The following is a 25,154-nucleotide window of genomic DNA, read 5'->3' on the forward strand; positions in this document are numbered from 1 at the left end:
ACACCAGGTGTTGCACGCGGTGGCATTTTACAATCCTGGCCTTGATCCGCGCTTGGCGAGTTTTGTAAGATAGCAACCGCAATACTGCAGCACTGCCAGGAGCAAAGTCAGCGAAACCGCCTGTCCGCTTTCTCGACTATATGTACAGACTGTACCCCCACACCGCCCCACATCACATTCTTCCCCCGCGGCGTCGTTCAGCACACCCTGGCAAGCTCGCCCCAGCCCACAGCTGCCGCCACGCACCGTGCCGCGCCGCCATTGCGCCACCGCACACATCATCACCAATCCTAATACGGGTATCGAGCCAGGCGACTATCTAAAAAAATGTAAGCATCGAGGAAGGAAAAGAATAAACCCGTGCGGCGGTGCGCAGGAACGCTGTCGCGTTGCAAACACGCCACCGCATCTCGACCTCAACTTGGCGATCCTGTGCAACACCGTGCCGCTCAGGACCCTCCCACTGCGCATTCAGCGCTTGTTTCATATCTTCGAACCAGCCCTCGATCCCAATCCAAAGGCCAGTAAAACCTCATTCCACGCTCATCTCTCAACCCCTGCTGTCGGTCAGGACCGACCCTCAGTCCCCATCCCAGGCGCCGCGCTCAAAGCTCACCCCTCTCTCGATGCCTCGACCAAAACTTTCCCCGCCGCGGGGAATGAAAGCTCCCTGTCAGCAGTAACGCCAGCGCACAGCTGCCCTGTGTCCACCACATGCGCGGCCCGCCCTCCTCCGCACCCGCCTCGAGCCGCCGCCCGCCAGCTAGGTGAGCTATCTAGCCGCAGCAGCCCATCCTCTGCCAGTACGGCAGTACCGCCGCCACCCTTCTGCATTTGCGGGCTGCAGCGCTTCCCTCGTGCCGTGCCTGCCTCCGCTTATCAGTGGTTGTCGGCGTGTGAGAACTCGTAGCGGTGCATCAGGCCTGCAGCGGCAGTAGCATACCGTAGTGATCATCATTATCATCAACAGAGCACATGGACATGGGCATAGCATCTATATTCTATAAAACACCGAGGGCGGGCACGCTCAGGTCAGATGCGCGCTAATGCTGCTGTGCTCAAGAACGCCTCTCGCCTCCAACCAGCTATGTAAGAATACAACTTCCCAACCCCAAGGCGCCCAGCGCCAGATGATTCAAACACCACATGTGCCGCGGCGGCTGCCGGGCTGTCGGTTTGCGGTACTCAGTGTCGTACTCACCAATGATGCCATCTAGCACGCGTACGGCAGCGGCCGCCGCCAGCGCCACCGCCGCCGCAATGACGGCCTGCAGCGGCGGCAGGCTGGCCAGCGCGGATAGCGCGGCGTCGGCGGCGGCGGCGCCCGCGGCAGCTGCGGCGGCGGCCTTGGCGGCTGCCGCCACACCCGTCACCATCAGCGCTGAGGGAATGCACACATGCCGCACACACACAAGGACAAAGCTTATTTTGTGTCCTCGCAATATGCTTAATTGTCGATGGTGATTGGTTGGGTTACAAAGCAGAGCTTCACAGACAGACGGACAGCAGGTCATCACACACATCCTCCAACACGCCTGGCCGCATACACATGCCGCAGCGCTCCCAGAGCAACGTACGCACTCACCGGGGCCCACACCCCCTCTCCACTCCACCCGCATCAACCCCTCCACGCCACCCACACACCCTCTCCACTCCACCCAGGCACCTCCACCACGCCACCCGCACCCCCCTCTCCACGTCAACCCACGGCACCCACCTGCCACCAGCGCCGCTGCTCCCAGCACCACTGCCGCGGTGCGCGCCGCCTGCAACCGGCCCAGCGCGGGCTTGCAGATGGCGCACTGGGCGGTGTGGGTGTGGTAGGTGTCGAACAGGGACTCCTTGGAGCGGTCGATGGGGGCGGGCGTGGTGCGGCCGCCGGCGTACGGCACGCCGCCGCCCGCGTGCTGACCTAACCAGGTGCGGAAGGCCACTGTCATGCTGCGGGCGGTGGAGCGAGTGGTGGAGGGAGGCGAAGGGGTTACATTCATGACGAATTAAGAAGTGGCCAGGAACAATAGGTGCAGTGGGGGGCGGGAGGGAGGGACGCGAGAGGGGGGAATATGTGCCAGAGCCCAACGATTAAGGTCAAACGTCATCGGGGTAGCCGTTCATGGATAACACATACTCCGTATTCCTTCTTGTGAACACACGCGCATGATTAAGCAAACGCACACGCACACGCATGAAGCGGCACTGCTGCGCGCGCCCCGCCTCACTTGTCGCTGGGTGCGGGCATGAAGTACTTGGCGGTGTGGGAGGCGGCGGACCGGCCCGCCACGATGCGCTCCTGCTGGTGCAGGAACACCTGGTCCTGCGGGGGGGCGTGTGTGGGGTGTGGGGGGCGTGTGGCGGCGTGTGAGTGTGTGGGTGTGTGGGGAGGAATGGGGCTGTGGGGAGGGAGAATGAGTGGGATGCCGGGTGGGGTGGGGGGGGGGGTAGCGTCATCCTGTCAGGCCGGTGCACTGCAGTCAGGGAGCTTAGCCCCTCAGCCCCTCAGCCCCAAAACCACTACCGCATACAGGCTCCCCGCCACCAACACAGCCACCGCCATCGCCACCAACCCCACCAAACCCACCTCCCAACCAAACCCACACACATTAACCACATCACCAAACCCGCCCCTGCGCCCCCGCCCCTGCCGCCCCCCGCCCCTGCGCCCTCGCCCCTGCCGCCCCCTGCTGCCGCCGCCGCCCCCTGCCCCCCGCCCCCAGCCACCTGGTGCAGGAACACGGAGGCGGTGGCGTGTCCCAGCCACTTGGGCATGGGCAGCGCGAAGAAGGCCAGACCGCGGGGCATCTTGCCCTCAGGCGTCTTGATCAGGATCTGAGAGTGAGAGAGCGTGTGTGATGTGTGTGTGTGTGTGTTTGGGGGGGGGGGGTGATTCCAATCTTAGCAAACTGGGGGGGGGATGCGGCTACATGCGCGAGCACGTGCGGTTTCCTAGCGCGCACACGCGCACGCGCGCGGTGTTTGCCCTACTCCTTGGTGCTTTCGCAACCCATACACACATGCACACTCCCTCCCCCCCCGCCCAAGCCCGCACGCACCTGCCTGCCCACGTGCCTGTTGTGGCCGGGGGTGGTGGGGCAGCTGTATAGGGCCAGGATGAGGGCGGCGCCGTCGCTGTACTCCACCTTGATCCTGGGGAGGAGGAGGGGGAGGGGTGGGGTGGGGAGCAGCCGTTCATGACACGTTTTGAGAAGAAGCGAGAGGTGTAGCCGGGGGGGGCAGCCGTTCATGTGGAGGAGGGCGTGATTCAATTGCAAGTAGGGAGTGCCGGCGCCCAGTGGGAGCAGCAGGGGTGGGAGGGAGGGGGAAGAGCGGGGAGGAGCGGGGGGAAAGGAGGGGGAGGAGGTGAAGGAAGGCGGGAGGAAGGAGGCACAGGAAAAAAGCAGCAGATGTGCGTGTGCATCAGGTTGCGCATGTTGCACAGCTCCTGTGCAGGCATGCTCTCCCCATCCGCTCCCACTCCCACACCCATTCCCACTCCCACCCCCACGGACCCGCTCACTTGACCAGGGAGGGCGGCAGGAACTCGGTGGAGGACGTGGACACGTTGGTCACAGGGGCGCGGGACTGCAGGCAGGGGGGCGGAGGGACGAGGGGGGGGGGGGTTGAGACGCGGGCACGTGCGCGTCAAGTAGGCCGCCTGACCCAAGCCAACCTGACATGCCGCTAACCCCCATTCCACTTCCTCCCAACCCCGATCCCACCTCCGCCCCCCTACCGAACTGTGGTCCTGCCCTCCTAAAACACCCAGCCCACACACCCTCCCCTCCCCCAACCCACGTGGGTTCGGTCTAGTCTGGGCCGGTATCTACAGACCCCACACCCACCCTCCCGACCCCACCCCTCCCCTCCCAACCCACCCACCCCACCCTCCCCACACCTCCACCCCACCCTCCCCACCCACCCACCTTGACGGCGTACTTGAAGCCGCCCGCCGCGGACACCTCCCGCAACGGGTCCACCGAGAAGTACTGGTCGGGCGCGTAGCGGTTGCCTGGGGGCGTGGGGGCGGGTGGGGGTGTGGGAGCATGGAGGCGTGGGGGTGTGACGGGGATCGAAAGCGGGAGAGCACAAGACGGGCACGTGTGTGGGTGCGTGTGGGTGCGCGTGGGTGCCAGGGGGCGTGTGCGCAAACCCTCATTCCACAACACGTATGCATGAGGCAAAGTCACCCATGCCACAGACTCAGCCAGTCAGCCTGCTAGAGATCTAGCGCTACACCTCTAGGCCTCTAGGTCTCCTGGGCTAGACGTCTAGACCTCTTGCGCTAGATGCGGGGCCAGCGCGGGCTCACCAGCTACGTTGTGGTGCGAGACATTGACGTGCGCCGGGTCCGTCACATTCTGCAGGTGCACGTGCCGTACACACACAAGGCATTCAAGCAGGCAGTCAGGCACTGAGGGGTGGGCATGTCTCCCCCAATCCTCAAACGTGAACGGTGCAAACGCCCCGCGCCCCGGCCCCAATCCCCTTCACTTTTTCATCCCCCCCCTTTGGCATGGTTCCGTTTAGTTTGGTCTGTTATCTACGAATGCCCCTTGCTCTCCCCCCCCACCTCCACAAAGAAGTCATAGCTGTAGGGCAGGTCGCGGAAGAACCAGGGCAGCGGCTGCACGCGTGAGGAGGGCAGCTCCTGGGGGGGGAGGGGGGAGTAGAAACCGTGTGGGGGGTAGTGAGGGGGCAGTAGTGATGGGCGTGGGGGTTTTCAGGGCGTGGCAGTACGGCACAGCGGTCGGATCTGAAGCCACGGCCACGACCAGCCCCCGACCCCAGTACCAGTGCCCAACTGAAGAGCCCGGCAACACCACGTCCACAACATAGGCACCACCCCCCAAACCTGTGACCCCTCTGCACCTGCCCCCCGCTCCCCCCTGCCCCTCCTGCCCCTCCCCCTCCGCGCCCCCACCTCCATCTCGGGGATGAGCGCCGGCCCCTTGCCCGCGCTGTCCGCGGCCGCACTGGGCCCAGACTCGCCCCACACCCACAGCAGCCCCTGGGCCTCCTGGGTGGGGAACACGCGGGCGCAGCTCCTGAGGGGCGGGTGGGGGGGAGGGGGGGCAGACACAGGGCAGGGCCAGGCGGGGTGTGGAGGTCGAGTCAGGGGGGGGGGGCTAACACCAGAACAAAACAAACACAGTGAGGGGGAGGGGGGCAGGCAAGAAGGAGCATGCACGGAGCGGTAGGGCAGGGCGCATTTTGTAGGCCTCTCTCCCCTTCACACACACATAGGCACACACACAGACACACACTCGCCTCGGTTTGCTGTTTTCCAGACACACACACACACACACACACACACACACACACACACACACACACACACCTGGGGCTGCTGAACGCGCGCTCCGCCGCCTCCTTGCCCTCCACCTGGGGAATGGATGTGCACTTGCCGCCGCCGTCGAAGCGCCAGGCGTGGTCTGAGGCAGCAGGAGGAGGCGGGGAGATGTGGGGGGAGGCGGGCAGGCGGACAAGTCGTGAGGCGGTCAGGTGTGTGTGTGTGTGTGTGTGTGTATCAGAATTGTTCCGTTTGTTCCTTGCTTAACACACACACGCTGCCCTCCCCGCACCCACAGGCGCACAGCAGGGTGCCGTCCTTCTCGATGCGCCCCTCGCTCAGCGGCACCAGGCGGTGCGGGCAGGCGTCCTCAAAGGCGCGCCACGTGCCGCCGCCGTCGCGCCACAGCACCAGGTCCTTGCCCTTCACGAGGAGGAGGAGGCGGAGGAGGAGGTAGGCTTCAATGATTCAAGATGAAGTGGAGAAGAGACGGAGGGTGAGAGGGGAGGAAGGAGTTGGGCGGGGGGCTTGACGGCTTGGCTATACCGGTACCTGCTTTCCCCGGAAGTTATGCATCCATGTTAGCCCGCTAACCCGTGTGACACCCAGCTTCGCTACGAGCCGTAGCCCTTGCTGGTGGTGTCTGCGAAGCCGGCGCCACCACGTCCCCAGCTCCCCGCCCAACCCCGCCCTGCTCGCGCGCTGTTCCCCGTTCCCCAGCTCTCACCATCAGGGTGAAGGGGTGGGGGCGGGAAGAGTCCAGGCACTCAACCACAGCCACTGGGAACCAGTTCTGTGCCCACACGAACTGCTCTGATTCGGCGGAAGGCGTGGCGGAGGGTTGCACGTCGCGGGCGGGCGGGACGACAGTGGCGGTCGCAGCGGCGCTCGTTGACACGGTTGGCGGGCAGCCGCTCGCCCTCGAAGAAATGATCGAGGAGGAAGAGCGGAAAGGCACGCAGCGCGACCGCGAGGGCAGCGCGGCCTGCAGCGCGGGGCGCGCAAAATCGGAGCGTGAGTTGAACAATGTCGGTCCGAGCTCCGAAGCTTGGCGCTGGGCGCCATATCTAACACAGTGTACCTTGAGAGCTTTCACATCACGTTTAGTAGCGTGCGCCTGGCAGCCCGAGCGCGACGCCCTGACTTGCATGGTCCTTCCTAGACGTGTGGAACCTGTGTAGAGCTCACAAATAACACCAATCTTTAACAGCAAGCGATCTCAGAAACACTTGATCCTAGTTTGTTGGGTGTTGCAAAACATGGTCGTGTACCACGCTCGTTTCGCGGCCTTGCTTGCAGCCACTCGATTTCCCCTGCCTAAACCCCTAGCATGTCCTCCAGCGGGCCACGCACTGCAAATGCGGAAGATTTGATGCGGTGTTTGGGATGCGGCCTTGAGCAGCCGATGGAGCTTAAGCAGTCGCCGGGGCCCGGGGGGGAGCCTCACGGCACCAAAACCCTACTCGAGCGTTTTCCCGAAAGCTGGCATGGGGTGCGACTCCCATGCCACGCACAGCTAAAATGGTGTGCCGGAGACGACTGATGTATGCAAGGGTCTGGGGTCTAGGAGTCTACGCGGTCGGTGCGGGCTGCCACGAAGATGGCAACGTTGAATGCCCGCGTCTGGATGGGTTCGCCAGGCATGTTATGGCAGTCGTACATGTGCTGTGCTCGACCGTTGCGAAGTGAGGCATGGTGTTACATGCCCCGAAGCTAGCAGGGGAAGCGTTGCGCGGGGGGCGTAAGGGGGTACACGGGGGCGTAAGTCAGGTCAACACGCGGGCACCTTCTGGCGAAATTGGTGTCACGAGAAGTTGGCCCTGTACAACTCATTGATTTTTCATGTCGCCTCGCAGCCTTGGCTATTCCTGTTCAATACCAAGCACTCCACCCATCAATCCTGGCTCAATACTTCTTTTGTGGCCTCGCGACCCCAACATATTAGGTTCTCAAGTTCGAGCGCGAGTTTTGCACAGAACCCTTGCAAAGCCTGCGGAAGCAGGGCTTCTGGCTTATTACTCTTCAAGGCTTTGCAGCGCAAGACTCAACTACAGCAGCGCGCGGACTGTTGCAACGAGATGGTAAGTCGCACGGCCTCTCAGTTTCCCCAACCACGCTCGCACTGTCTGGTTTAAAGCTAATACAATGCAATGTCATATCCACAGGCACAGATGCTGGCCCCCAGCGTTCAGCACGGCAGCGCGTGGCCCAGCTTAAAACCCTCGGCAACGCACGGGCGCCGAGGGCTGGCCTCCGGGACTGGCCCTCGCGCGCAAGTGCTGACCGGCGCACTCGCGCCGCGCTCCCCTGTCTCCTCCTCCTCTCCTGCCGCGGCAATGACTGCAGCTGCCACCGTCAGCGCCGCCGTGACGGAGACGGCTTCGAGCTCCGCCGGGACCGCAGCATCCCAGCCTGTGGCCAACAAGCACGACACGTCGACGAGCATCTGGGGCAGCGGCCCCGCGGGCCCCCGCAGCACACGCGGAAGCGGCGCCGACACACCCGCCAGCCATGACAACAGCAGCCGGCGGGACTCCCTTCAGAACATGTTCCTCAGCGCGCTGGCGTCGTCAGGCCCGGCTCCGTTCGGGCCCATGTTCACGCCGCCGCTGCTGGCGGGGGCAGGCGCGGGAGGCTTGGCGGTCAACGGCCCCGGGTACTTGACGTCAGGATCGGCGGCCGCGTCGGCGGCCTGGCAGCCGCGCCGGCACCTATCCAACACCAGCGCCGCCGCGCTCCCCACGCTGCGGGTGCCCGCACGCAGCTCGCCCTCGCAGCAGTCACGCAGCGCAGGCGGCGCCACCAGCACCCAGCAGCAACGCGAGGCGCAGCCCGCCGCCAGCCCCTCCTCCCCCTCCGCCGCCGCTGCCGAGTTTGTGGCAGCCGCGACGAACCAGGCCGCCGCCGCCACTGCCGCGGCCATTAGGACGGCAATCCAGGCGGCGGCGGCGGTGGGGGCGGCGGGTGGCGCGGCACCCGACATCCACATCCACGGTGGCTGGCTGGGCGTGGCGCGGCAGGTGGCGGCGGGGCTGTCAGCTCTGTCCTTCGTGTCGGGTGAGTGCCGTACAGTGACGTGCCGTACAGTGACGTGCCGTACTGTCACCGCTGCAGCCTGCCATAATGAATAATGGGAGGAGGCGCGAGGGACGGGGCCTGCCCAACGTTGCACGGCTCCCCATGTGCTCACACTCTGGCTATCCCTGGATACTGCGCACGTGTGCGCCTCCCTTGTGGCCCCTCCCAAGTCCCGCTAACCCCTCCTGACGGTCTCCTTCTGCCCCTCCCTCCCCCTCTTCCCCAACGCAGCCCTGTCCGTGACGGTCGTGTGTGGCGCCATCAAGGCCGCCGCCGCCGTGTCCGGACCCGCAGTCGTGTACGCCGCCACCTCGGGCGCCGCCGGCGCCTCCAGCGGCGCTGCGGCAACGCTGCACGTCTTCGGCGCGCCGCCGGCCTACGCCGTGGCGGCGGCGGTGGCGGGGGTGCTGCTGGGGCTGGTGGTGAGCGCCGTGGATGCGGCGTGGGCGCGGCGCAGCAGCAGTGGCGGCAGCGGCATTGGCAGCGGCAATGGCACCTGGTCCGCAGCTGCGTAAGCGTTCTGAGAAGGGGCGGCGTTGAGGCGGCGGCGGCGTTGCAGCGGAGGGGGCTGGAGCTGAAGGGCCAGGAACGCAATGCGGAGTCGAGCCTGTATGTTGTGCAGTTGCATTCTTTATTCTCTGTTCAGCGGTCAGCAAGTGGCGCCGGCTAGCGGGCTAGGGTTCGGGTCGGCTGTTGTGCATGTAGCTAATTGATGATGTCATACCAGCAGTGATTGTCGCACGCACTTGGGCCGTTGCCCGGCATGCGGCTCGTACATATGTCTGCGAGCGGTGAAGGTGCCGTTAGTGAGATAGACGGGAGGAGGGTGAGAAAACAACATACATTGACTTGAGAACCGAAATTGGTTGTAAACGGGCTGTACCGCCCTTAGGTACATGCGGAAGCATGTGGATGCGCTGCTATTGTTCGTATCACATGGAGGTGGAGTGTACGAGCCGAATGAGCCTTTGACACTTTGAATTGATAGTGGAGAAGAGTACCGGTGTCGGAAATGTCGTGGTAGTGGTATCGTAGTGGAGATGGCGGCAAGCCTCGGCAAGTTATCATGCCCACCCCGTAGCTGTTATGCCCTTGGCGAAACGTAGTTGCCTGCTGCGCCATGCAGGTGCATGGTATGCATAGGCGATCTGCTGATCTGACCTGGCGGTCCGATGAGCCATCTGCCGGGCTGGTTGTTGTATTTGTGTTGCTTGGAACCAGTGAGCGGCATCGGCAATTCGACCGCACGAATTCATTCCAGGTGCCGACGCGGGCACCAACTGTAACATTACATATGGAATGCATTACGGCATATGACTGAACAGCCCCTGTGATGAGTGCCATGACCCGGACCCTCACACCGTGCAAGCCCCAGTGGGAGCCACACACATCGGGACTACGCTTTCCTGCCCCTTGCCATGTTCCATCACGAGTGCAAGCCCCAGTCACCTGCAGTCACCGCTTCCTCCTCCCCTTCCCCGCCGCAGCCGCAACCACCGCACCCCGCACGCGCGCCTGCAGCTTCGCCAGCCACACCGCCTCCTCCGCCCCCCCTCGCTCCACCTTCCCCGCCGCTTTGCCCGCCTGCCCCGCCCGGCCCGCCGCCGGCGCCGCCGCCGCTGCCGGCGGCGGCGGGGTAGTGGGCGGCGGCAGCTCTCGGTAGTCGAGGCCCACCACCACTAGACCTAGCGCGCGAAGCGCCGCGTCCCGCGCCCGCGATGTGCCCAGCAGCCGCACCGGCTGCGAGGTGGTGAAATGCCAGGGGCCGTCCACCTCCACTGCTACAGCCACACGGCGGCTGGCGCCTGCGCCGCCCTCTTGCAGAGCCCCCCTGCTACTGCTGGTGCTACTGCTGCTACTGCTACTGCTGCTGCTGCTGCTGCTGTTGCCGCTACTGCTGCTGCCGGCCCCGGCAGCGGGCACGCCGCCGTCCTCCTCGGCAAGTAGCCAGATGTCCACTGACCAACCCTTGACCTGCACGCGTGTGTATGTGTATTTGGCGGAGCACAGGCAGCGGCGAAAGAGGGGGTTCACATTCATGGGTGGTTAAGGAGAAGGGAAGTTGTTGTCAGGCATACGGTAGTTTTACTGCTGGCGCGGGGGATGGGTGTGGAGTTTAGGTGCGCAGGGCGTGGGGCGAGGCGGCTTGAGAGCGGAGAGCCCCTGCCACACCAGGCCCGTGTCTCTTCCGGCCTTATTGGTTCCTCAGCACCTCCCCTCCCCTTGCCTACTTCCTTGTTCACAAAGGGAGTAGGAACACGTGTCCCAGTGCCCTCGAAGGCCTGTACTTCCACCTGTCCTGCCCCGCATCCGGTGTCTCCGGTTTGTCACATGGAGCGCCGCCCAGCCCTCAGCGCCTCCCCGCCCACCCACCCACCCTTTCACCTGTGCCCCGCTAATTGGCTTGGTTTGGTTTCGCTTGGGCTGGTACTTACATCCACCCCCCACCCCACCCCACCCTACCCACACCCACACGCTCGCCCTCACCTTCCTCTCTAGCTGCGCCTCATAGCCCAACGCTCTGAGCTGGCGCCACACACCCCGCTGCAGCTCGCTCACACTCACAGAGCTGCGGCTGCGGGCCAGGGCCGCCAGCGCCGCCGCCCCGGCACCGCCCTCGTCGACGCTGCCGCCTCCCCGCCTCCCCTGAGGCTGTTGCCCCTCCTCCTGCTCCTGCTTCCCCTGCTGCTGCTGCTGCTGCTGCTGCTGCTCCGGCTTACGTCCAGAGCCAGCAGGCGCCCTGGCAGCACCGGGCGTGCTGCTCCTGCTCCTGCTACTGCTACTGCCGCTGCTACTGCTACTGCCGCTGCTACTGCTGCTGCCGCTGCTACTGCTGGTGCCGCTGCTACTGCTGCTGCCGCTGCTACTGCTACTGCCGCTCTCGCTGCTACTGCCGCTGAGCAGCTGCGGCCTGAGGGCTGCCCACACCCTCAGCGCCTGGCCCGTCATGCCGCGGCACTCGAGGCTGGAGCCGGACAGCTCCACACCCCGGGCCCGGAGCGCCGCCACCAGCTCCTGCACACACAGGGCCACGCACAAACAGGACACAAATGTCTTATATTTGCAAGTGAGCCGCGTAAAGTGTCGTCCCCGCTCCCTGTCACCCGCTGAAGTGCAGCGTCGCTACCATTACCCACACGTGTGGGCCGCGCTTGGGTGCGACTCACGCAGCCTCGCGCAGCTGCCATGGTTTTGCAGCGTCTCACAACTCATCCCGACCCAACCACCCCGACCACCCCAACCACCCCAACCACCCCAACCGCCGCCACACGCACCTCCAGGAAGCCGTCCACACGCCGCCGCGCCCTGCCCGAGTTGGGCAGCAGCCCGCACGCCCCCGCCACCGCATACGCCCACGCCACACGTGACAGGTTGGCTGGCGCCAGACACCCGCCCCCGCCACTTCCGCTGCCGCCGCCGCCGCCGCCTTGCAGCCTGGGCGACAGGAAGTCTGCGGCCGCGGCAAACAGGTCCGCAAAGGCGGCAGCGTCGCCGTCGGAGCTATGGCTGCTACTGCCGCTGCCGCTACTGCTACTGCCGCTACTGCCGCGGCTGCTCCTGCTGCTGCTGCTCCTGCTCCTGCTCCTGCTGCTGCTGCTGCTGCCGTCGCCGCCGAATGTGGCCAGTACGTATAGCGCTGACACCACGTCGCGCACCTCCACCTCCCGACACTGCATGCCGCGAGTCAGAGCCGCCGCCAGCGCCTGTGCACCGTGCGCGTGTGTGCGTGTGTATTGCATGTGCGCGTGTGCGTATACGTCTTTGGCGGTACGTCGAGATACACAGAACCTACACAGCCTTTCTCCCACAGGCACCGGCACGGTGTGACACAACAGTACTTCGCAGTCATGCCAGGCACCCCGCCGTGTCCCTACACCGTCCATTGCTCCTGCCGCTCCCCCAGACCCCCACTGCTCCTGCCGCTCACCCGGAAGAACGGCCCGCTCCACCACCTCAGGCGACACAGCGACAGCGCCCCCGCCGTAAACATGTCGGGCCGCAGCCGGACTGCTCCTGCTGCCCCTGCCGCTGCCGCTGCCGCCCCTGGTGGTGCCGCCCCTGCGGCCGCTACCCCTGCAGCCGCTGTTGCCCCTGTTTCCACCGCCGGCCCTGCTTCCGCTCCTGATTCCGCCGCCGCCGCTGCCGCTGCCGCCGCCGCCTCTGCCGCCACTGCCTCCTGCTCCAGCCCCGCCACCACCGCCTCCAGCAGCCCCGGCTGATAGCGGCCCAGCAGCGTCACCAGCTGGGGGGGGGAAGAGAGAGGAAGGCAGGGATGAGCGGGGGTAAGGAAGAGGGAGGGAGAGGGGGGGGCAGGGATGGGAAGAGGGGGGGAGGCAAGGTGGACACAACCCCACGCTCTGTTGCATTGGGTTCGGTATAGTTTGGACTGGTATGTACAACTCCCCCCCCCCTCCCCCTCCCCCTCACCCCACCCTCACCCCGTCACCCCCTCACCTCTGTGGGCCCCGCGGGCAGTCGCTCGCTGTAGCGCGACACGGCCTCCAGCAGCTGCAGCCGCCCGCCAGGCGTCAGCCCGCCGCCGCCGCCGCCGCCGCCGGCCGCACTGGCGCGGCCCTGCAGCGCGCGCCTGCATGGCGTGCGTAGTGCGAGTCATCAGTCATGTCTGCATGCGTACTTACGACAGCCCGTTAAGACGACCTCATGCCATTACCGCATGTTTCATCCCGACACCGCCACCCCTGCCGCTACTCATCCCCTCTCATCCCACCAACCCTCTGCCGCCAGCCCGCCACCCACCCCACCACCCACCTCACCACCCACCCCACCCGCCCCCGCCGCCGCCACTCACCCCACCAGCGCCGCCAGCTGATCCGCCGGCACGGTCGCGCCGCTGACCACCAGACCCAGCAGCACCCCCGCCGCGCCGTCGCCCGATATGCCGCCGCCGTCCCGCGCCAGCGCCTGCAGCCGCCCCTGCATGGCAGGGTGCTCCAGCTGCCGGACACCCAGAAAACCCGAGCCGCTGCCACTCCCGCTGCTACTGCTGCCGCTACTGCTACTGCTACTGCCGCTGGTGCTGCCGCTGCTGTCCTCCTGATCCAGTGCCACCAGCGCCGCCACCAGACTGGCCAACTGGTCCCCGCTGTAGGTGCGGATGTGCGTCTGCATCAGCCGGCAGGCGGCAGACCACACCTCCTGCGGCAGTAGCAGTAGCGGCAGCGGCAGGGGCGGCGGCAGGGGCGCCAAGACCAAGGGCGGCGAGACCAACAACGTAAACATGGCAGTGAGGTTTGGAACGCAACAACTTTGACTTTGCCACAGCGCGCAGCGTTCTATCGTGCGGGTGTCACGCGCAAAAACACCCACCACCATCGCCGCCATCGCCACCATCGCCACCATCATCAACCCGCCCGCTCCTCGCTCCTCACCTCCCCCGTATGGCCCGCCGCCGCCAACGCGGGCAGCAGGCGCGGCAGTAGCCCCGGCACCTCCGCCTCCACCGCCGCCGGCCGCCGCGCCCCAACACCCAAGCCCAGTAACCCGCCACCCCCTCCTCCTGCTGCCGCCCCGCAGTCCAGCAGCCACGCCGCCAACTGCCCCGCCGTGTCGCTGGCTCCCGGCAGTGTACGGCACCGTGCCTCCCCCAGCGCCGCCACCACCGCCACCACCTGAGACCCCGTGTAGCCGCGCGAGGCCAGCAGCGGCGGCAGCATCTGCACCGGCGCCACGAAAACGCATCCAAACAACACATGCAACCGGCGTTATCAGATGTGCTGCTGTCTGTCGCCAGGTGCCAATGTCTATCGCACGGATGCATACCTGCGAGGCTCGGCGTCAGTCGCCGCTCCCGCGCACCGCCACTCCATTGTCAAGACACAAGCCACGCTCCCCCTTCGCTCTTTTACATTATGTATGGTTTAGTTTGGGCTGGCATCTACAACTTTCCTCCTCTCTCACCTGACACACCCCGACCGCCACTCGCCGGCTGCTGCCGCCGCCGGCGGTGGCTGTCCTCAGGAAGCCTAGCACGCGGCCCGGCGGCAGCGTGGCCGTGGCGGCCGCCCGCGCCTGCTCCTCCGGCGTCAGCTTCAGGAATGACTTCCGAGGGACCGTGGTGGAAGAGGTAGCTGCGGCGGCGGAAGACGAGGACGGCCCCGTGGAACCGGAGCCGGCGGCCTTTGACCTGGAGGAGGGCGATGGGGCGGCGCCGGCGGCTGCCTTGTAGGCGAACTGCGCCTGGGCGGTGTGGATTGCAGCCATGAAGGCCGCGGCGTTGCCGTCGGCGGTGGCTGCGGGCCGGGCGGGCGGTGCAGGGCGGGGTCTGCGGCTGCCGCTGCTGGTGCTGGTGCTGCTGCTGGAGCCGCTGGGGCCGCTGTGTGCTGGCTGAGCGGCAGTGGCAGATCGCGATGGATCGCGGCGGGGGCGAGGGGCGGTGGGCCGCTTGCCGCCGCTACTGCCACCATCTTCAGTGCTGTGTTGCTTGGGCTTGCTGGGCGGCTTGGTGGCGCCCTTGCTGTCGCTGGCGGGGCTGCTGCTCGCGGCGGGGCGCGGGCCACGCGGCAGGGCTGTGGTGGAAACACCGCGACACGTTGGTGACGTCGCCGCGAGCTGTGCGCCTCCTACAGCAGGTGTCAGTCGCCAGCGAAAGATGCGAGCTGGACATGTCACGAGCGCCTGCGATCCGTGAGAACCGCAGAGCGCCCCAACGCGAATCGACATCTTATTGCGCTCGCTGCGAACACAGTCCTTATGTTATCTAGCGCATTCGAATGTCTGCTTCCGTGTTACATATAGTTTGAAGGTCAACGAAATGATTCATTGAACACAGCAGAATGTGAGCACACGGGAAACCCTATCCTCTGTGTCTCTGAGTTCTACCCTTTCATTTTTCGTCGACTTGTAGGTGACAACCTAAGTCCATAAGGTGCCTATCAGGTGGCTCACATAAACTTGGGAATTACCACCGTGAAGTAAACGGCGTGTTGCCAGATCCGGCATCAGCCAGCAGGTCCCGGTCTGGAAAGGTCCTTGTCCCGCCTCCTGCTCCAACGGGCTCCCTGGTTGCCGTGAACGCCCTCCGTCCAGGTTTGTGGAGTCAGATGCCTTGGGCCTCAGGTGCAGGAGTCGGCAGGGGTCAACTACATGGCCTGAATGCCCGCTCACCTGCTGACTACTGTCAAGAGCAGCTACGCCCCACCGGACGTCTCATGTTCCACGGCTCGCAACTCACTGCTGCAAACACGCATTGTCCCTTTTGTACCGCGTGTCGCAAACCCAGCGATCGATGCAACCGAACGCCGAGCCAATGTCGCAGTTCATTTGCGGCACACCAAATGCACCGTGTGTGGGGTCGCTACCAGGCCCAGCCAAATGCAAAGGCCCCCCGCGCACCCGCGCCAAACGTTTGCTCATCAAGTGTTTCCCTACTCGCGCGACGCGTTGGTGTTCATGCCGTCTCCAACCCCGCGTTAACCCCCCTTGCTGCCCCCAACCCCGCCGCCTGCGCCGCAGCTCCACTGCAGGTGCCCGAGTGCCGCTTGCGCCAGTCCTCCAGCTGGCAGGCGCCGCAACAGTACGTCATAGCACGGCACCGCACACACGTCTTGCCGCTGCCAGGCGCAATGAATGCGCTGGGGCCGTCCAGCGAGCGGCAGTGCGGGTTGCCGCACAGCTTGTGCTCAAACACCGGCCCACCGCCGCTAGCCCTACTGCTACTGCCTTGTCCAGCACCGCTTCCGCTACTGCCAGTGCCACCCCCAACACCACCACCGCTGCTGCTGCTGCTGCTGCTGCTGCCACCATGACAACAAGGTGCCCCAGGCTCGCCCACAGGCGTAGCCGCAGCAACAGCCGCAGGCACAGCCCCAGCCACAGGCACAGCCGCAGCCGCAGCCGCAGCCGCCTCCGCCTCCGCGACCATCAGGTCATGCAGCCCCGCCCGCACCTCGCCGGGAGACAGCAGCCACGGGTACCGCGGCCGCATGGCGGCGGCACGCCACTGCTGCTCCCACCTGCCTGCAATGACGCGAGCCGCATACACACCCCCGCTCCCGCCGCCACTGCTAGCCGACCCCTGCGCCGCCGCCGTGCAGCTTGCCGCCGCGGCGTCAGCGCCACCGCCTTGCTTCCTCGCCAGCCGCTCCCTCGCCAACACTGCCATTGCACCCAGGTATTCCGCGAGGTCCAGTCGCCCCTGCGCCACCGCCAGACGCTGCACCGGCAGCGGCCTCACGCACTGCAACAACAGCTCGGGCGGCGTGCCTGCACTACTGCTGCTGCTGCTGACCTTGCTGCTGCTACTGCCCACCGCACGGTCTGCCTGCCCCTCCGATCGGCCCGCCTGCCGCACGTCGCCCTGCTGTTGGTGAGGCTGCTGCTTCTGCTGCTCTTGCCGCTTCTGCTGCTCGCCCTGACTGCGCTGCTGGTGTCTCGCCGTAGACATCGCCCACATCTCTGTAGCCGTGAGCGCACAACCTGGGGAGCGAGCCCAATATCCCTGCAGCAGGTCTAACACCGCCGCCTGCTGCCATGCCTGGCAGCGCTCTAGCAGCAACCCCGCCGCATCCATAGTCAGCCCGTATACAATTTGCTGCATGCTCGCACGGAGCTCGTCCGCCAGCTGGGCACCCTCCCACCACGCCCCCTGCGCCGGCCGCGGGCGGCAGGCCGCCCCACCGGCTCCTGCGCCCACGCCGTCGCCGGCTTCCCCCCAAGGGCCGCCATCGCGCCACAGCACATCCAGCAGCAGGCGCCCCACCAGGAGCGCTTGTGACAGCAGGCACTCGACGCCTGCGCGGCTCATCGCATCCAGGTCCTGAAAGGCCGCACGCGTCGCGTGCGCCAGCACCGGCAGCCAGTGGTGCACCGCGAAGCTGGTGAGCAGCTGCTGCTGCCGGTCCGCTGCGGAGCCGGCAGCCGGCAGGCCGCCCGCCGCCGCCATCCAGGCGAGGGAGCAGGTGGGGGGCTTGGCCTTGCTGCCGGCCCCGCAGTCCACCACCGCCGACGGCTCCAGCATGGTGCAGAGGTGCAGCAGCGTGGGGGCTGCGGCTGCGGCGCCGGTGGCCGCGGCCCCGGTGGCTGCCTGCTGCGAAGACGGCTGCGCACCCTGTCTCGGCTGCTGCTGCTGCTGCTGCTGCCGCTGCTGCTGCTGCCCCTTCTCCCGCTGCTGTTGTGCGCATTCATGCAGCGCCCGCACGTCCGCGACCTGCTCCAGCATTGCGGCGAGGTAGGCACACAGGTAGGCGCAGGCGTCGCCCTCCGCAGTCACCATCGCGCCCGGTTGCGAGGCGATGGGAACCCAGCAGCCCAAGCCCGTGTCGTCCTCCTGCAACAGCCGAGCGGCTGCGCCCAGCGTGGCAATCAGAGACACCGCCTGCTGCACGGGCCCGCGCGCCAGCACTGCGGGCCACACGCCTGAGTAGCGCAGCACGCAGTTCACGACCGTGATCAAGGTGCTGGCGCTGTGGAGTTCCAGGTCGGCCTGCCGCCAGGACTGTGGCGCGCGAAGGCAGCGCTCCAGCGCTGGAAGCAGTCCGGCATCCAGCGCGCACCGGAGGCTGTAGCTGGGGTCCCTACCGCGCGCCAGGCTGGCTGCTGCCTTTGCTGCAACCGTCGCCGCCGTGGCTTCGCCGGCAGAGCCTGCCTCACCGTGTTGCATTGCCGCCGGGTCCGGCGGCCAGTCCACACTCGCTGCAGCCACGGAAGCCGCATCGGCCACCTCGGCAGCCCACGAGGCCGGCGGCGGCGCACCAAGCTGCAGCCGCAGCAGCTCCCCTGCGTCATGCGCAAGCCTGCAGTCGTGCACGAGTACGGACGGCTCCTGCGCCACCAGCCGCCACCAGCCCGGTAGCAGCACGGCCGCCCGCCACGGCGGCAGCTCCGTCAGCAGCCGGGCCATCACCAAAGCGATCTTGTACATGCCGGGTAAGCAGACCGTGCCGGCACAGGCAAGACCCTGCCAGACTTTCGCCAGAAGACGGTATGCATGTAGCGCGCTGAACGGCAATGCTGCATCGGCATGTGCCGCCTGCATAGCATCTGCTGCTACTGCTGCTGCAGCAGCAGGTAGTGATGTGGTTGCGGCTGGCCGCGGTGGCGGGCCTGCTTGCTGCTGCGGCTGCCGCGGCTGCCTGTGCTGTGGGCACTGCGGCGGTAGGTGGCTGTAGCGGGCGGACGGCTGAGCGATGGTGAGGTAGCAGGGGCCGCTGACAGTCGCCTGCATCACGATAGCAAGGGCCTGCAAGGCAGCGACAACGACGAGCGACCGTCGACGGGGAATGCATGTATTCCGTCCAAGCTGCAACATAGGCTCAGCTGCAACGAGCCGCGAGCACGTATGAACACGCACACACACGCACACATACACACACACACACACGCATGCACGCACACACACATACACACACACACGCAAACACACACACACACGCACACGCACACACACACGCACACGCACATGCACACACACACACACACACACACACACACACACACACACGCACACACACACACGCACACACACAAAGCGTGCAATACTGAACGCGCGCGGCCCGCTGCCGGCTTGAGCAACTGCGTTCACATTGTGTTGACTCTGTCCACTTGTGCTTTCCGAACACACACGTATGCGCACACGTGCAGCCACACCCACGCACCTCGGCTGTTTGGCTTTGCAAGCCCACTGGATCCAAGTCTGATGAAGGGCCCAGCGGCGGCGGGCGCATCAGCGCCAACGGCAGCCCGTGCCAGAGCTGCGCGTCAGCCGGCGCCAGAGGCTGCGGAACGCTGCTACCGCCACCAGCAGCGGCCTGTGGCTGCTGTTGCTGCACGGTCGTGGCTGCTAGCAGGCCCGCCCACGCCGCGAAGAGCTGCACGCAGCGGCCGGCCAGCAGCGGCCGCAGCTGCTCCAGCAGGCCGAGCTGTTGCACCTTGATGGGGTCCTTGACCTCAGACATGATGTCCCGCTCGCGAGGCCGCCGGCTCAATGCGATGATGCCCAGGCTCCGATCCGCCACCAGGCGCCGGAGCGTGGTGGCGAAATACGATACCATGGTCGACATGGTCTCCCATTTCATACGTGCTGCCAGCACCGTCCCCGGAGCTGCTGCTGCAGCGGCAGCTGCTACCGCGCTGGGCGCAGCCTGCCTGGTATGGGCGGCGTGCAGTAGCGCCCGCGCTGCGTGCTCGAGCAGCTGAGTGTGCGCCAGCGCCGTGACCAGCTCCTGCTTCAGACCAGCGTCCGCGCTATCGTCCACGTGCTGGACAAGCGCGTGCAAGTGCTTCACCATGTACATAACTTGCATGAGCTTCAACTCCGCCAGACTCACGGCGCTGCGGCTGGGTGCAGCCGCGCGGGTTGGCGCGAGATTCCGCGCGCACAGCATCGCAAACACCGAAAGAGTGTCCGCTCTAATGATCGCGCGGGCCAGCCGGTTGCCAGCCGGGTCAACCCGTTTGCTCTCGAGTACGTCGTCGAGCTTACTTAGCGTCGTTTCCAGCGCGATGAACGCTGGGGTGTTCGTGGCGTTGCTTGCGAGGGCTCGTGCCGCCCAGCCCGACACTGCCACCATGCTGCCCAGGAACTCGGCGCTGTCAACGACTTCCAGGGCTGCTTCACGGAGGTCAGCCATAAGCTCTTGAGTACTGTGCAAATCTGCCACAGCATTCTCGCGCAGTCCTGCAAGCTTTAGCAGCCCTTGTTTTAGGCGAACTTCCGGAGTTTCTACTGCTCGAGGCCGTCTTGGTGGCATTTTTGTCCTGTGAACGTTGCTGTAAACGTTGTCGAGCACTATGCAGGATGGTGCGAGTACATGGCCTTGCAAACGGCTGACCAGTGCATGGGTCCAGCCACCCGCAAGCACATGGCCCCGAGCGCTGGCCTTCCCCGCCTGGACTCCTCCCCCCTCGTCGCCATTTATACTTAACCCCGCTCCGTGCACGCTCTCCTTTGAACGACCGAGCCACGGGGTGCCTGGGATGCCCCTACATCCCTGGCCCTCTGACAGGCTCTGAGCCCCCCCCCCCACGCACACCTGCGGGCGCATCCTTTACGGTACCGTGCGCGCCGTACGCGTTGCTCTGCACACACCTACCCGGACACCTTTGCGTGCAGCCATGCACGCGTGGCTTACAAACACCATGCGGTCAACATTCCGTCCATGGTACGACCGTACCAGTCATATGTTATGCAGCCTCTGCGCTGTACCTGTCTGCAACACCCTGTTGAGCCGCGTGGCGCAGCAGTGTATGGGCATTGGCACGAAGGCCCAGTAGGGCCCAGTGGCGCAATGGACCCTTCCACTCTTGAGTCTGCCAGTCTTGCCCAATGTGTAGCCCGCTCTCGCACTCCCGGCCCGAATGTATACTGCACAGAACATGCTATCAATACATCGCGCACATGCAGCCTCAGCACGCTTCCTCATCCAACCCGCACCTTTCTCGCTTTTATCTGGCACTCCCAACTCTCCCCTCTCTCACTCATTCTCGCTCTCCAGATCCCTCCACTCCCTCCTTTCCCTGAAGCCCACATGCAGCATACAAGCACATCCACAATATTCTACAACTTGTACCCACGCCCTCCCACGCCCCACGCCCTCTCACGCCCTACGCCCTCCCACGCCCCACGCCCTCTCACGCCTTACGCCAGCGCCGCCTTGGCCGCACGCATGGCCGCCGCGATCTTCTCCGCCGCCGCCGCCAACACCCCCTCCGGCTGCACCAGCGCCACCCGTACGAACCCGGCGCCGCCCGGCCCGAAGCCCCGCCCCGGGCTGAGCGCTATCCCCGTGTCCGCCACCAGGCGCTGACAGAAGGCCACGTCGTCCACCCCCGCCGGCAGCCGCAGCCACACGTACATGCCTGCGCGCAGGGGCGACGAGGTGATGGGGGTGATAAGGGTGGTGGGGTGTTGGGGTGGTGCGGTCCAGGTGCAGGTGCAGGTGCGGATACGGCCGTGCAGTCGTTGCGTAATCACCATACGGCAATGGCCACACGTGGGGCAGTTGACAGGCCTGCGTACGGTGAGCTGGCCAACGGAGACACCCGCCCGCCGTCCTGCAGCACTCCACTCTCTTGCCCGTCGGCCCCTCCTGCCGCCATTGGACCTCCCTCCCCGCCATCCCTGCCTGCGGTGCCACCCCTGCCTTCCACTCCCCCACGGCCAAGCTCTTCACCTCGCTCTTTTGCAGCGGATTCGGTTTTTAGGCTGGGCTGGCATCTACAACCCCTGGCGGGCGATGATTCCACGACTCTTGGGACTGATTGGGCTTGGGCACATAACCCCCCGTCGGTCATCGGTCCGCACACGCACTCCTACGCCTGCTGTCTACTTCGCTACACTTCTCTGTACCAACCTTTGCAGCCCCCCCCCCCCACACACACACACACTCACAGGCCTTGGGCATGTCCACCTCGCCGCACCCCGCCCGCCGCAGGCTCTCCACCATGGCAGCCGCCCGCGCCGCCCACACGCCCGCGTCGCTCCGCACGCGCTCCTGCGGCAGCTGCAGACACGCCACACCCATACGCATGATGCCTGTGTGTGCGAGTGGGCGCGGGGGCGGGGGAGGAAGGGGCGCGGCTGGGCGAGGGAGGGGGAGGCAGTGTGCAGTGCTGTGTGTATCACCCAAAGCGGCAGCAGGCGGTAGCAGGCAGGGAACACCGGGGGCTATCGACATGATGGGTAGGGACACGACGACGTTTTCATTCATGTGGGAGGTGTGAAAACACACCTGCTAAGCTCGCCACTTACCCTTGTATTGGTTGAAGTCGATGGGCGCCTTGAGCGCTTCGAGCGAGGCAATGGCGTTGCGGTTGCCCAGCGCAAAGCCGAGCCGGAAGCCGCCCACTGCGTGCGTGAAGGCGTCATCGGCGGCATTGCACCGGTCCGTATGTTGAGGGGCAAGGAAGTGGCAGCCTGCTACACCATGCGTGTGCTTTGTCTTCCATACTTGCTCATACAGATCCGACATACCCATCCCGCCCCCAAATTTCCTTGGCATCGTTGGTACCGGGATTCAGTTAGTTCGGGCGTTACCCCTTGGGTTGGATGGGGCACACAGGCTCATCACCACTCCGGCTGCTGGTCCGCCCCCGCCACTCACGATGGTAGCTCTTGGCGAATGAGAACAGCTCCAGCACACAGTCGCGTCCGCCCGGCAGGCACAGCGGCGAGGGCGACGGCTCCTCACCGAACACCTGGCCCGGGGCCGGCAGCCGGGGTGGCGGGCGGCAGGCCGGGGTGGCAGGCGACAGGTGGTGGTTCAGTAGAACTGCGTCATGCACGCATGCCCTCGGGTTGATGCATTACGCGCCGCCAATGACCCGGCTCTAGCACCGTGCCACGCACGCATACGCGCATCCACATACATAAGCGTGACCGCAACCCGCCGAACGCCACACCATCAAGTCCCCTCCTTCCCTCAATCGCACTGCACAACCCTCCTGGGTTCTGGGCGTCAACCTGCCTTACACGGCAATGCGCCTCTCCGCCCCTCCGCCCCCTCGCCCTCCCGGGTTTTCGTTGATTTTGGTTTAGTTCGGGCTGGTATTTACAACCCCCCCTGCCTGCGCCCAGCTGCCCACCAGGTCGACGTATGGGTTGTCGTGGATGAGCAGGATGCCGTGGCGCCGACACAGGTCGATGGCGGCCTGGGGGGAGGGAGGGGTAGCCGTTAATGTGGAGGACATGGGGGTGGGGTGGGGTGGACAACCAGTTCTACAGGAGAGTCGAAACGTGTCAGTCGCAATCAGTCGCCGGGCCAGCAACCTTGTGACACACATTGCACGGGTTGCGCAGACACCAAAGAGCGCGCGCACACACACACACACACACACACACACGTCAAGCGTGGCGAGAGGCGTAACTCTCCAGGTTCTGAAGCTAGCTAGCTTTTTGTGGGTTGACGGCAGCTGCCGCGCAGGCGCGCGCCGGGGCCCTGGCTGCCTGCCCACCTGGAAGAAGGCGGCGCTGGCGACTGCGGAGGTGGGGTTGTTGGGGTAGTTGAGCAGCAGCACGCGGCTGCGGGCCAAGTCGGCGGGCGCGATGGCGTCCAGTCGCGGCAGGAAGTCGGGGCCCAGCGGCATGTAGATGGGGTCCAGGCCCGCCACCCGGACTGTGAGGAGCCAGGAGGAGGTGGGAGGAGGAGGAAGGGGTGGGAGGGAGGGCTGGTTTCACCATTTCAATAGTAGTAAGGAACCAGAGAGGGGGGTTAGCCGAACGCGAGGACGGCGGGGTTGGTGTCAACAATCCTAATGGGAGACGCGAGGACGCAAGGGGGCAGCAAGGAAAAGGGTGGCGGTGGACACACAGCAGCAAGAGAGGGGGCGCTAGGCACACACGTGCGGCTGCTGAGGGCGTGCCTTGCTGGGCGCTGGACCCCACGCACCACCCCAAGCCCACAGCTGCGGCGTGCCACGCTCCCCGTAACCCGCGCTCCCCCGCAGCCATTCCTGAGCAGGCCCCCACAGTCTGCCCCACAGCCCCACAGCCTGCCTCACAGTCCCACAGTCCCACAGCCCCACAGCCTGCCTCACCCGCTCCAAAGTACGAGGGGTAGGCCACACTGGTCATGAGGATGCCGTCGCCCGCGTCAGCCACAGCCATCAGCGCGTGCCCCAGGCCCTCCTGCAGCAGGATGGTGTGTGGTTTGGCGGTTAGCGGTTAGCGGTTTGTGGTTAGTGGTTAGTGGGCGGTGCGGGTGGTGGGGTGTGGGGCGTACAGGGGAACCGATGGGCCCACGATCGGGCACGGCCCTGTAGCGCCACGTACGCCGGGGGGGGGGGCATCTGTCTACGCCTGTGCTGAGACCCCGGGCGTGTATGCGTGTGGAGCCCCTACACCGCAGCATCACCTGCCAGCGGCGCCACCAGAATCAAGCAGCAGCACTGCCAGCACGGCCGCAACCACCACCAACACCACCACCGCCATGGTCACCACCACCTGTCCGGCAGTCCGGCATCCCGGCAGCCCCGGCCGCTGCCTCACCTGCGCGCCGATGAGGCTGAGCGCCTCACAGTTTGGATCCAGCTGTGTGCCGTACCGCTCGCCGTACCACTTGCAAGCCGCCTGGGCAGCGTGAGCGATAATACGATTGCATTCAGCACAAGCATATGTACGCGCAGCAGGGTGCAAAGTGGGGGAATTCCAATGTGGCTTGCCCGGCGGGCCTGCCGCCTCCACCTCAACCACCGCCTCCACCGCCTCAACCTCTGCGTTCCGCATCCACCTCTTCACTACTCCGCCTTCACAACCTTGGCCGCTTGATCCAATCTGTACACATTCACCCGCGCCAAAACCACGAACCCCCTGGCAGCTGCAGCCCCCCGCCCCCCACCCCCACGCCCCTCACCTCCAGCAGCGGCATGGTGCCACTCTTGAGGCAGTAGCTGTGGGTGGTGGGGTCGTCAATGGAGTCCTTCAGCGCTGCCAGCGCCTCGGGCGGGGGCGCGAGGTCGCTGGCGCCAATGGACAAGTCCACCACCTCGACCCCAGAGGCACGCGCCGCGCTCTTCGCAGCGTCCATGAGCAGAAACACGCCGCTGCCGGGCACGCGCGAGCTTCGGTAGCTGGGACCTTCGCCACCATGACGATTTTGTTCTCCTAAACCGTTTTGCGTCATACCAGGAGTATATGATTTGGGTGCGAGCGGCGGTGTACTTGCAATCGTTTGCGCCAAACACGCTTGTTTAAGGCAAAATGCAGGTCGTGTTTTCTTTTTCAGAGCAATTCAAATACAGTGTGCAACCATAACAATCAGAAACGAGAAAGCTGCCTCATCGCAGGTGCAAGTGCATGGGCCGCAACCGCTCGGGTTCCAACGCTACTCTGTTC

The 25,154-nt window shown here is 65.6% G+C and overlaps 5 protein-coding genes across 5 annotated transcripts; 1 reads left to right on the plus strand and 4 right to left on the minus strand.

Annotated features, from left to right (window-relative positions):
• Nucleotides 1-15: 15 nt before the first annotated feature.
• Nucleotides 16-7,033, minus strand: CHLRE_06g278245v5 (uncharacterized protein). Its single transcript, XM_043063165.1, has 15 exons — nucleotides 6,369-7,033; nucleotides 6,015-6,272; nucleotides 5,584-5,710; nucleotides 5,336-5,429; nucleotides 4,919-5,042; nucleotides 4,568-4,645; nucleotides 4,307-4,355; nucleotides 3,921-4,006; nucleotides 3,515-3,579; nucleotides 3,051-3,144; nucleotides 2,719-2,826; nucleotides 2,220-2,314; nucleotides 1,718-1,941; nucleotides 1,202-1,381; nucleotides 16-923 (listed from the first exon to the last, which is right to left on the minus strand). Exons 1-15 carry the CDS (start codon nucleotides 6,435-6,437, stop codon nucleotides 880-882), a joined length of 1,695 nt encoding a protein of 564 aa, XP_042923869.1. The 5' UTR covers nucleotides 6,438-7,033; the 3' UTR covers nucleotides 16-879.
• Nucleotides 7,034-7,163: 130 nt separating this feature from the next.
• CHLRE_06g278246v5 (uncharacterized protein) lies at nucleotides 7,164-9,709 on the plus strand. The gene is made up of 3 exons (XM_043063166.1): nucleotides 7,164-7,368; nucleotides 7,453-8,344; nucleotides 8,597-9,709. The coding sequence occupies exons 2-3, from the start codon at nucleotides 7,459-7,461 to the stop codon at nucleotides 8,878-8,880; spliced, it is 1,170 nt and encodes a 389-aa protein (XP_042923870.1). The 5' UTR covers nucleotides 7,164-7,368; nucleotides 7,453-7,458; the 3' UTR covers nucleotides 8,881-9,709.
• Nucleotides 9,710-9,757: 48 nt separating this feature from the next.
• CHLRE_06g278247v5 (uncharacterized protein) lies at nucleotides 9,758-15,053 on the minus strand. The gene is made up of 8 exons (XM_043063167.1): nucleotides 14,285-15,053; nucleotides 13,756-14,040; nucleotides 13,176-13,522; nucleotides 12,821-12,953; nucleotides 12,294-12,608; nucleotides 11,641-12,069; nucleotides 10,853-11,380; nucleotides 9,758-10,339 (listed from the first exon to the last, which is right to left on the minus strand). The coding sequence occupies exons 1-8, from the start codon at nucleotides 15,044-15,046 to the stop codon at nucleotides 9,821-9,823; spliced, it is 3,318 nt and encodes a 1,105-aa protein (XP_042923871.1). The 5' UTR covers nucleotides 15,047-15,053; the 3' UTR covers nucleotides 9,758-9,820.
• A 46-nt stretch (nucleotides 15,054-15,099) lies between these two features.
• Nucleotides 15,100-20,073, minus strand: CHLRE_06g278248v5 (uncharacterized protein). Its single transcript, XM_043063168.1, has 2 exons — nucleotides 18,979-20,073; nucleotides 15,100-18,563 (listed from the first exon to the last, which is right to left on the minus strand). Exons 1-2 carry the CDS (start codon nucleotides 19,951-19,953, stop codon nucleotides 15,774-15,776), a joined length of 3,765 nt encoding a protein of 1,254 aa, XP_042923872.1. The 5' UTR covers nucleotides 19,954-20,073; the 3' UTR covers nucleotides 15,100-15,773.
• Nucleotides 20,074-20,227: 154 nt separating this feature from the next.
• Nucleotides 20,228-25,043, minus strand: CHLRE_06g278249v5 (uncharacterized protein). The gene is made up of 9 exons (XM_043063169.1): nucleotides 24,673-25,043; nucleotides 24,309-24,389; nucleotides 23,858-23,948; nucleotides 23,276-23,436; nucleotides 22,907-22,972; nucleotides 22,426-22,519; nucleotides 22,074-22,169; nucleotides 21,714-21,857; nucleotides 20,228-21,181 (listed from the first exon to the last, which is right to left on the minus strand). Exons 1-9 carry the CDS (start codon nucleotides 24,940-24,942, stop codon nucleotides 20,961-20,963), a joined length of 1,224 nt encoding a protein of 407 aa, XP_042923873.1. The 5' UTR covers nucleotides 24,943-25,043; the 3' UTR covers nucleotides 20,228-20,960.
• Between the last annotated feature and the right edge of the window lie 111 nt (nucleotides 25,044-25,154).

The sequence above is a fragment of the Chlamydomonas reinhardtii genome, chromosome 6 (assembly GCF_000002595.2).
Source record: "Chlamydomonas reinhardtii strain CC-503 cw92 mt+ chromosome 6, whole genome shotgun sequence".
Lineage (NCBI taxonomy): Eukaryota > Viridiplantae > Chlorophyta > Chlorophyceae > Chlamydomonadales > Chlamydomonadaceae > Chlamydomonas > Chlamydomonas reinhardtii.